At 38.7% G+C, this 12,178-nt stretch overlaps 1 protein-coding gene across 1 annotated transcript; it reads left to right on the forward strand.

The window, feature by feature from the left end:
* Positions 1-267: 267 nt before the first annotated feature.
* Positions 268-9,419, forward strand: LOC109904010 (adhesion G protein-coupled receptor G3). Its single transcript, XM_020501065.2, has 17 exons — positions 268-359; positions 1,134-1,231; positions 1,841-1,927; positions 2,508-2,588; positions 2,708-2,878; positions 4,553-4,627; positions 4,822-4,978; positions 6,315-6,471; positions 6,624-6,755; positions 6,904-7,014; positions 7,114-7,153; positions 7,284-7,384; positions 7,501-7,622; positions 7,762-8,027; positions 8,447-8,537; positions 8,646-8,929; positions 9,172-9,419. Exons 1-17 carry the CDS (start codon positions 340-342, stop codon positions 9,300-9,302), a joined length of 2,124 nt encoding a protein of 707 aa, XP_020356654.1. The 5' UTR covers positions 268-339; the 3' UTR covers positions 9,303-9,419.
* Positions 9,420-12,178: the final 2,759 nt, after the last annotated feature.

A 12,178-nucleotide genomic window follows, 5' to 3' on the forward strand; every position in this document is an offset into this window, starting at 1 on the left:
GCAACACATTCAAAATGTAATGCATATATATATTTTTTTTTAAATGAATGTGGTGAAGTAAAAGTAAAAGTTGTCCAAAATATACATTGTAAAGTAAAGATAGTAGTACTTTAAAGTACTTTGCACCATTGAGTAGGCCTGTCAAACAACATTTTGAATTGATGTACGGTCTGTGTAAGTGCCCAATGCACATGTCACAGGAACACAATGGATTCTCAGAGGACATGAATGTGTCTCATTTGCAAGGTAAATCTACAGAGACGTAATGTCAACAGTATATCGCCTAGTGCTCATAGTTAACTGTAACAGGAGTTAAGAGTGCTAACAAAACATTCAGCCATGACTCTCTCATCAGACGGGTAAGAATCCTTGATTGGTCTTATAATTTCTGTTTCACCATTTTGCTGATAATGACAATTATACTTTTTCTTCTAGAAAACAATATAAAAGATGAGATCTTGATAGTTGAAGAGTTTATTGCAAAACGCTATATCCACTATATCCAGAAATGTTGGCTTATGGGTACCTTCATGTGTGTAAAATATTACTGTTCTCAGATTTTTTATTCATCGATCTTAGATGTGTATGAAAATATGTTAATTTTGCAAAACTCTACAAAACATTAAGAACGCCTTCCTAATATTGAGTTGCACGCCCCCCCCCCCCCTTAAAATTAATGCACTTACAGTAAGTTGCTATGGTTCAGAAAAGCATCTGCTAAATGACTAAAATGTCCAATATTACTGCCTTTTTTTCAATATTGATGCCACCAATGTATCATTTGTACATTTCTTTAAATGCAGTTGTAGTAAAATGTAGTTATTTGTTATATTTTACTGCGTAAAACCTAGCAATACTGTGTATTTCTCCGAGAGTGAAGTGGATATATAGCATTTAGCAAAAAAAACACGATTATTTGTCTCTAAAATGAAACCATCAAGTGATATATTTTAACCAAAAATATGTCTGTCATTGAACAACCCCATGCCACGATTAGATTTCTTCAATCAATAAAAGATCATTTACCAACATTTCTGAAAATTAAAATACAGCGTTTTGGAATAAGGCTATTCAGATGTATATTAGACTGTTGTAATGAGCGTGTAATGATACATGTTTTCTTGGCTTGACAGATTAAGGCTATCAATGGAAGGGAAACTTTGGAGAATTTGTTTGACCACAGCCATTCTGCTCTGTGGCATTGGCTGCCAAAATAATTCAAGTGAACGTCGTAAGTTACCTATCCCCTTGTAATGTAGAAAAAACACTCAAATCATTTGATTGGATGCTATATTTTTCATGCTCGTCAGCCAGAAATGCATTGCAAATGATATTTTTTCTTAAAAAGTGAACATTTAATTTAAAGGGGCTTAACTCTAATGTATTGCTGGTGCATTTAAAAAAGGGATTCATATGTACATGTTACAGGTCAGAAGTTTTAGAACACCATTCTCATTCAAGGGTTCTGCTTTATTTGGACTATTTTCTACATTGTAGAATAATAGTGAAGCCATCAACACTATTAAATAACACATATGGAATCACGTAGTAACCAACAATTGTTAAAAAATCAGAAAAAATCAGAGATTTGAGATTCTTCAAATACCCACCTTTTGCCTTGATGACAGCTTTGCACACTCTTGCCATTCTCTCAACCAACTTTATAGTTTTGATGTCTTCACTATTATTCTACAATGTAGAAAATAGTCAAATAAAGAAAAACCCTTTGAGTAGGTGTTCTAAAACTTTTGAACAGTAGTGTATATATATATATTTTGTACAACAAATTTCAATAGATCTTGTCCTTAAATGTATGCATTAACCGGCATTGTATTTTTAGGTTGTAATGTACTGATAGTGAACGATGACACATATTCAGGAGTCATTAGGAATGGGAATGATTGTCCATCTCCGAATAACTTTTCAGGTACAGTATGATAACTAACTAGTTAACGGAGAGGTGAAACATTGTAAAAAAATATAAGCTCATGTCTGTGCCACAGCATAGGATATACACTGAGTAGACCAAACATTAGGAACACCTTCCTAATGTTGAGTTGCACCCCCTTTTGCCCTCAGAACAGCCTCAGTTTGTTTGAGCATGAACTCTACAAGGTGTCGAAAGAATTCCACAGGGATGCTGGCCCATATTGACTCTAATGCTTCCCACAGTTGTGTCAAGTTGACTGGATGTCCTTTGGGCGGTGGGCCTTTCTTAATACACACTATTGAGCATGAAAAACCCAGCAGTGTTGCAGTTCTTGATACAAACCGGTGCGCCTGCCACCTACTACCATAACCCATTCAAAGGCACTTCAATCTTTTCTTTTGCCCATTCATCCTCTGAATGGCACACATACACAATCATGTCTCAATTGTCTCAAGGCTTAAAAATGTAACTAGTGACATCAATAAGGGGTCATAGCTTTCACCTGGTCAGTCTATGTCATGGAAAGAGCAGGTGTCCTTAATGTTTGTATACTCAGTGTACATTGCCTTGTTTCCAGATTGGAAAGGGAATTGTACCCCACAGCAGGAAATCCAGAGGCTCTGCATCATATCTGCTGGAGAGAACACAACAACATCAGGTAGCCTCACTTTATGTAAAACCTTATGTAGATCTATATTACAGAGTCTAGTTATGGTTATTCAAAACATTCAAATTCATTTTATGAATACTTTGTTGTAATGCTGTATGTATCTTTAGAAAAATGTCATCCAGAATTCCCCAACTGTACATTTGAAGTGAGGAAAGATAACAATTCATACTTCATAACTCTGAGTAAAGATGCTGTCAACACTCAAGAGCTCCACTTGTGGTTTCCACTGAGAAAGAACATGACATGTATTCCATCACAGTTCTATCAAAATACTACAGGTAAAGTAGACATAATAGTTTTTCATCATAACATATACTTTTATCAGACATGTTTGGATAACATAGCCAAGCTAGTGCAGCCGTTGAGGTGTAGGCCACAGCATACTTTACTTTTGGAAGGCAGTTTCATGTTTTGCATTCAATAACTGTTATATGGTGCCCTCTGCTGGTATATGCTAGATCAAACATACAAGTTCTGTATTGCAATCCTCTAGGCAAGCCGACAACTACCGTTAAACTATTAGTCCTGACTTTTCAACGGGTTGTACATTTCCATTATTTCATTCCCATCAAAAAAATACATCTACAAACACTTACACGGAATCCATAACATTAGCAATTAGGCAAAAAATGACAGCGTATACAGTATTTATTGTGTGTTCCAGGGTCTATTCATCTGAATGTTTTTTTATTTGATTTAACTAGGCAAGTCAGTGAAGAACAAATTCTCATTTACAATGACAGCCTAGGAACAGTGGGTTAACTGCCTTGTTCAGGGGCAGAATGACAGATTTTTACTTTTACCTTGTCAGCTCATGGATTTTGATCTTGCAACCTTTTATTTACTAGTCCAATGCTCTAACCACTAGGCTACACCCAACTGTTAATTTTGCCTGTATAAACGGATGTAAAATAATTATGCTAGTACATTTTCAGACGCATGCATGTACTGCCATTCTTAGGAGCCCATATCATATCATACATATTGTACTACACTGGCTTGGATGCTCGTCAGAATATGATGCAGGGCTTGCAAACTATTACAGACTACAAAGGGAAGCACAGCCGCGAGCTGCCCAGTGACACAAGCCTACCAGATGAGCTAAACAACATCTATGCTGGCTTAGAGGCAAGTAACACTGAAACATACATGAGAGCATCAGCTGTTTCGGACAACTGTATGATCACTCTCTCCGTTGCCGATGTGAGTAAGACCTTGAAACAGGTCAACATTCACAAGGCCGCAAGGGCCAGACGGATTACCAGGACGTGTACTCCAAGCCTGTGCTAACCAACTTGCAAGTGTCTTCACTGACATTTTCAACCTGTCCCTCACGAGTCTGTAATACCAACATGTTTCAAGCAGACCACCATAGTCCCTGTGCCCAAGAACACTAAGGCAACCTGTCTAAATGACTACCGACCCATAGCACTCATATCTGAAGCAACAAATTGCTTTGAAAGGCTGGTCATGGCTCACATCAACACCATTATCCCAGAAACCCTAGACCCACTCCAATTTGCATACCGCCCCAACAGGTCCAGCTTCAACCCCCAGCTTCTACCCTCAAGCCACAAGACTCCTGAACAGCTAATCAACCTCAATTACCTCGACTAACCAGTGCCCCTGCACATTGACTCTATACCGGTACCCCCTGTATATAGCCTCACTATTGTTATTTTACTGCTGCTCTAACTATTTGTTACTTTTATTTTATTTTTAATTCCTTATCTATTTTTTTTACTTAACACTTATTTGTGATTAAGGGCTCGTAAGTAAGCATTTCACTGTAAGGTCGACACCTGTTGTATTCGGCGCATGTGACAAATACAATTTTATTTTATTTGATATCGTAAACACCAGGAGAAATCTAACTGCATAGTTTTATTTGTAAGAGTTACTATTTTGAATTCAGTATGATTTAACCATGTGCTTTTATAATTATCTGAAAGATTATCTGACTACTCCGGTGAAGCCAGAAACCATTTGTGGAATGAAGTCAACCTATGATGCAGCTGCTTGCAGAAGTACAGTACATGCCAAACATTTATATACTGTTATAATGTTAAAATGAATAATTATTTACTGTACTGGGGTTCTAATGAAGAAGTTCAAAATGAATAATTATTTACTGTACTGGGGTTCTAATGAAGAAGTTCATACTAGACATTCAAATGTGGTCTGAACAAAATGCATTGTTTTTGTTTTGATTGATTTGCAGATAAGACCCCAGATACATTCATTCTTGAGATCACTGCAGAGGGACCAATTAGTTGTCTAACATGTAACAACCCTGTTAAGAAGCCGGACATGAACATAAGTTTACCCAGCGGCCAAATGGAAAGCTCAAATGGGGTCATAAGTGCTGATTTGGCATCGTAAGTTTTTAGATTTAAGAAGAACATACAGTATACAAAATATATACAAAAGTATGTGGACAACCTTTCAAATTAGTGGATTCGGCTATTTCAGCCACACTTGCTGCTGACAGGTGTATAAAATCAAGCACACAACCATGCAATCTTCATAGACAAACATTGGCAGTAGAATGGCCTTACTGAAGAGCTCAGTTACTTTCAACGTGGCACTGTCATAGGATACCAGCTTTCCAAAAAGTCTGTTTGTCAAATTAATGCCCTTCTAGAGCTGCCTATAAGTGCTGTTATTGTGAAGCCAAAAAGTGGTATGCCACACAAGCTCACAGAACTGGACTGCCGAGTGCTGAAGAGCGTAGCGCACAACAATCGTCTGTCCTCAGTTGCGACTCTTACTACTGAGTTCCAAACTGCCTCTGGAAGCACAAGAACTGTTCTCCGGAAATTTCATGAAATGGGATTCCATGGCTGAGCAGCCGCACACAAGCCTAAGATCACCATGCTCAATGCCAAGCCTTGGCTGGAGTGGTGTAAAAGTTGCCGCCAATGGACTCGGGAGCAGTGGAAACATGTTTTCTGGAGAGATGAATCACTCGTCACAGTCTGACGGACGAATCTGGGTTTGATGCCAGGAGAACAGTAAACTTCGGTGGAGGAGGAATAATGGTCTGGGGCTGTATTTCATGGTTCGGTCTAGGCCCCTTAGTTCCAGTGAAGGGAAATCTTAACGCCACAACACAATGACATTCTAGACGATTCTGTGCTTCCAACTTTGTGGCAACAGTTTGGGGAAGGCCCTTTCCTGTTTCAACATGACAATGCCCCCGTTCACAAGGCAAGGTCCACACCAAAAAACTTGACGGGCCTGCACAGGGCCGTGATCTCAACAACATCAAACACCTTTGGGATGAATTGGAACGCCAACTGTGAGCCAGGCATAATTGCCCAACATCAGTGCCCGACCTCACTAATGCTTTTGTGACGGAATGGAAGCAAGTCCACGCAGCAATGTTCCAACAACTATTGGGAAGCTCTCCCAGATTAGTGGATGCTGTTATAGTAGCAAAGGGGGATCAACTCCATATTAATGCCCATGATTTTGGAATGAGATGTTCGACGAGCAGGTTTCCGCATACATTTGGTCATGTAGGGTATTAATACAGTAACACGAATAGTTTATGTGGCAACAAACATCTTCTAGTGGAGCTGGTGTAATGGTGGTGATAATAATCATGTTTGTTTTAGGGGATTTTATGTTTAGGGTTATATGTTCATCACAGCTAAGTCTAGAGCATGGCAAACTCTCATCTATATTTCCCACGTTCTCTCACTATGACAGTGAGGCTATGAAAAATCTCTCCTCGTTGATTGAGCTGATGGGAAACGCCAGCACTGCAGCCATTTCAATGGGCAAGGTTAAAGGACTCCTTAGTAAACTTCATAAAGACGACCCCAAGGATATCAACTTTGGTTTTTCCCCTAACAAAGATATGAGTGTAAGTACAGTAACTTGATCACTAGAGGTAGAACAATGATTATTAATAGTCCGTTAACTTATTATGAAAGTAACGGTTTTATTCTTAAACTAAATACAGAGAACTGTACACATATTGATGAAGATTGAAATTATTATTATTTTCCTTTGTAGATTGTTGAAGACAAGAATGCTCTGAATAAATATTTCAATCGATCTGTGCGTGTGTCCAAAGAAGCCTATGACATGGCACTCAATAAGAGTGGAACTTTTGTCGGGGTTCTTGTCTTTCCCAGCATGTCCCAGGTAAACCTACAAATTACTTTGACTAAAAGTTACTTTTTAAAAGCAGTATTTTGATATACTGTATTGTTAAGCATACGAGGTAACATGATTAGTGACAGGTTACGTTACACTTTATCCTTCCAACATGTCATCTCCTCGCTCTTTCTAGGATGAAAAGAAGAGCATCGTTCTAAACGGTGAGGTAGTTGGAATCGAAATTGGAGCCCACATAGCTAATCTCACAGACACCATTGATATTGAGTACAGAAATGTTGATAAGGTAAGAGAGAAATTGTATCATGTTACAGGAACATATTTTGATTAGTAAGGCTATGCATGAAATAATTATGGAGATGCATAAATTATATGTTTTACACAGGTGGGATTCAATGTCTTTTGTAATTCTTGGAATGGCAAAGGTACTTCTCTTTCTTTCTGTACATTTTCAAACCCTTTGGTTCTTTTAATTTATAGAACTTGAATCATTTAAAAGCCAAATATTCAACAACTTCCAACAGAGAGGATTGTGGGATTTTTTTTCTCTTTTAGGAAAACTACCCAATTGGACCACAGATGGTTGTCAAACCTTGGAGAGCAACAACAGCATAACGTGCCAATGCACTCATTTATCATTTTTTGCTATACTAATGGTGAGACATCCTCTCCATCATCTCCTGTTTGAAGTTATGTTTCTGTGTCACTTTTAATCACATCCATAAGCTTATCCACTTGCTCACTTGCTCTTCATTTTTGTGATCATACACAGTCACCTCCACCAAAGAACATCAGTGCCTCAGATGTGGCATCTCTAACCTACATTAGCTACATCGGCTGTGGACTGTCTATGTTCTTCTTGGGAACGGCTCTCTTCATGCAGTTTGTGATAAGGTATTTTTCATTATTCAACACAACACCGTACAGTGTGAGTATGATGATCAGTAGAGCTCTATAGCAGGCTGGCCATGACGAGTTAACTGAGAATATTGACATTGAAACAACAAACATTTTTTCACTTTTGGTTTCACAGCAAAACCAAATCTAGCCAAGCAACCAAGATCCTTGTCAACCTCTTCTTGGCTATGTTGTTCCTGAACCTGACCTTTCTGACCAACGAGACCATTGCAGCCATGGGGAGCTATGTTGCATGTGTCATCATAGGAGCAGTCATGCACTACTCCATGTTGTCCACCTTCACCTGGTTCCTTATTGAGGCGGTCCACTTGTTCCTGCAGCTAAAGAAACGCACCGCTAACATCAAACATTATATGCTGAAAGTTTACGTTGTGGGATGGGGTGAGAACAGAGTCATATTATGGTGTATTAGAATGCTGCTCAATGTACATTACTGATTGACTCAACGATCTTAATTTAATCACTGTTGTCACAGAGAACTGTCCTGCAAAGCAGGAAATGCAAACTTGCAGTGTATTCAAAGTTTAAAAAGGCTTTTAAAATTTGTAATTTCCACTTAAAAATGACAGACTTGATTTTCCCTAACGAAAAATGTATCAACCCCTACAGTACTGTCCATTTATTATAATCCACATATTTCACATTTCCTGTTGCTGCAGGGTTATTTTCCTACTGTGAGAAACTATTCAAATTCAAATCAAATTTGCCTACAGTATTATCTCCTCTGATTGCACAAAATAATATCAGTTGCAACAGGCATCTGGCATCAACCCAGTGTGAATGTTTCTCATTTTCTCCAGTCCTTCCAGCTCTAGTGGTCATCGTCCTTCTGGGACTGCAAAAATATACATTAATGTCCATACAAACAGATGATGGGAAATCGGTGAAAATGTAAGTGGAAATGTGACTTTTGGAATTGTCCTTTGCCCTAATGAGATGACAATCACAAACCATTTACCTGACTTGACTAGTTAAATACATTTCCCTTGTACATTTCAGGTGCTGGATCACTGACATCTACATCCATTATGGAGTCAACATTGGCTATTACGCCTTGGTGTTTGTCTGGACTTTGACCAACTTCATCATTGTCGTGAGACAGATCTTGATCCTGAGGAAGACCAATGTAGGCAAGTGCAAGAACGACCCAGCGTCCAAGAACACCCTGACCATCCTGGGGCTCCTATTCCTGCTGGGCCTCACCTGGGGCTTTGCCTTCTTCAGCTACGGACCCATGGTTATCCCATCTTACTACATCTTCAGCATCCTCAACTCCTTCCAGGGTAGGCATCGCTCAAAAATAACTGCTGTTTTGTGTGTGGTTGTCCATGTACATTATCATGGGGCCAGGACCTTTTGCCTAACCATGTGACTTGACCAGGTTAAACTTCCAGATCTAGAGATTTTCCTGGTGAGGTCATGAGGCCATGGGGAACTCCTGACCATAGATGTGTATCATAGTTTATGTCGCATAGTGTATGTCTATTCCAGGACTGATAGTGACTGAGCTTCCATCTTCCTCTAGGCTTCTTCCTGTTCCTCTACTACTACAACACCAACAAGATTGTTGGTGATGACAGGAACTCTGTATTCACCAACCAGAGCACCTCTACTTTTTCAAACATCTATGACGACTCTCCTGTTCACAAGAAGTAGCTAAGATTGGGGCCGATGGTGTATCTTACTACACTAGGTTTATAATTGCAATACACTAAGCACAAAATGTTTTGAAGATGTTTAATACTCTATTTAATAAATAGAAAAGTATGCTTATCTTGGTTAAATGTCTGTAATTTATATATTTATATAGTCAAAAGTTTTAGAACGCCCACTCAATCAAGGGTTTTTCTTTACTTGTACTATTTTCTACATTGTAGAATAATAGTGAAGACATCAAAACTATGAAATAACACATATGGAATCATGTAGTAACCAAAAAAGTGTTAAACAAATCAAATATATTTTATATTTGAGATTCTTCAAAGCAGCCACTCTTTGTCTTGAGGACAGCTTTGCACACTCTTGACATTCTCACAGCCAGATTCACCTGGAATGCTTTTCCAATAGTCTTGAAGGAGTTCCCACATATGCTGAGCACTTGTTGGCTGCTTTTCAGTCACTATGCGGTCCGGCTCATCCCAAACCATCTCAATTTGGTTGAGGTCGGGGAATTGTGGAGGCCAGGTCATATGATGCAGCACTCCATCACTCTCCTTCTTGGTAAAATAACCATCAGGGTCATTGTCCTGTTGAAAAACAAATGATAGTCGCACTAAGCGCAAACCAGATGGGAAGGCCTATCGCTGCAGAATGCTGTGGTAGCCATGTTGGTTAAGTGTGCCTTGAATTCTAAATAAATCACAGACAGTGTCACCAGCAAAGAACCCCCACACCATAATACCTCCTCCTCCATGCTTTATGTGGGAAATACACATGCGGAGATCATCCATTCACCCACATCGCGTTTCATAAAGATACGACGGTTGGAACCAAAAATCTCAAATGTGGACTCCAAACCAGATGAAATATTTCCAGCTGTCTAATGTCAATTTCTTGACCCGAGCAAGTGTCTTTTCCTTATTGGTGTCCTTTAGTAGTGGTTTCTATGCAGCAATTCGACCATAAAGGCGTGATTCACACTGTCTCCTCTGAACAGTTGATGTTGAGATGTGTCTGTTACTTGAACTTGAATTTCTGAGGCTGGTAACTCTAATGAACTTATCCTCTGCAGCAGAGGTAACTCTGGGTCTTCCGTTCCTGTGACGTTCCTCATGAGAGCCAGTTTCATCGTAGTGCTTGATGGTTTTTGCGACTGCACTTGAAGAAACGTTCAGTTCTTGAAATTTCCATATTGACTGATCTTCATGTCTTAAAGTAATTTCTCTTTGCTTATTTGAGCTGTTCTTGCCATAATATGGACTTGGTCTTTTACCAAATAGGGCCATCTTCTGTATACCACCCCTACCTTGTCACAACACAACTGATTGGCTCAAACGCATTAAGAAGGAAAGAAATTCCACAAATTAACTTTTAAGAAGGCACAACTGTTAATTGAAATGCATTCCAGGTGACTACTTCATGAAGCTGGTTGAGAGAATGCCAAGAGTGTGCAAAGCTCTCATCAAGGCAAAGGGTGGCTACTTTGAAGGATCGCAAATATAAAATATATTTTGATTTGTTTAACACTTTTTTGGTTACTACATGATTCCATATGTGTTATTTCATAGTTTTGATGTTTTCGCTATTATTCTACAATGTAGAAAATAGTCATAACTAAGAAAAACCCTTGAATGAGTAGGTGTTCTAAAACTTTTGACCGGTAGTGTATATACATATTTAAAATTATATCAAAATCAAGGTTGTTGCTACAGTATAGAAGGTTAACAAAATAATTTAGATTAAAGGTAAATTAAATACATTTTTCAACTTTAAATGTATCCTCTCCAGCACCACCCCAACATCAACATATGTGAAAATAGCACATTTCTATGTTTTCTACTAAAAGGATAAGTGTTTCCGATAAACATCATCAACCAATTAGTAGACAATTAGTAGACAATGCCTACTCATAATTGGTTAAAATGACATGATGCACACCGAAGATGTCATTAAAAACACTTATCTTCTTCTATCTTATTTACCACAACACATAGAATTGCGCCATTTTCACATACAGTATGTTGATGTTGGGGTGGTGCTGGAGATGATAAATATGAAGTTGACGTTTTTTTAAATGTCCCTTCAAGGTAATGAAATCTTAATACTGTATAGTAAATCAGTTTGACACAAGGGGTCAGTCTTGTCCAACTTTATATCTTACTATAATGTGAGAGCTCATCAGTTACGTCTCTCTCTGTCTCTCTCTTGCGCTCTCTCTGTATCGATCTAGACTGTTTTATACAAGTAGTATAAAACAGTATAGCAGCCTAAATAAATAGTAATAATAAATCATAACAGCAGTGGTGAATGTGTGTGTGTGTCCTCTCTGACTGTGTAAAACATTGAGGAAAGGCAGTGATTCACTCTGACTAAGCTAAAGGAGAGACATTCAAAACCAAGGCATGGTTCAATCACTTTTTTAATAAACAACAGTAAGGACATCAAGAAAAAAATGACCCTTCTATAAGTGATGTGGTTGACAAGTGGTCACCACACACCAAAAGGAGGAACATGCAGTTTCACAGAGGAGGAAAAGGCCTTTCTGTAACTGCGGGGATAATGTACTTCTGGGGGCTGCGCTATCGCTTTTGCGTGCCTGGAGAAAATTACCCAGTGCCTAGAGAGAGCAGTATCCACTGAGTGGGGGTCTTAGCATTCTAACCAGGAATGATCTCATGGTTACCTATAGTGATTAGCAGCCTGAAGGCAAGTCAAATTTCTCCTCAGTTTGTCTGCATTCCTGTAAGATCAGAGTGTGCAGTAACTTTGATTTTGTGTTAAGTATAGACAGACAAACTTGGTTTAGTGGTACAAAGCTAAAAGGAAGAATTGCCGTAGTGTATAGGTCGACTACTCTATTGCAATCCAGCTTC

This window comes from Oncorhynchus kisutch, linkage group LG14 (genome assembly GCF_002021735.2).
Source record: "Oncorhynchus kisutch isolate 150728-3 linkage group LG14, Okis_V2, whole genome shotgun sequence".
NCBI lineage: Eukaryota > Metazoa > Chordata > Actinopteri > Salmoniformes > Salmonidae > Oncorhynchus > Oncorhynchus kisutch.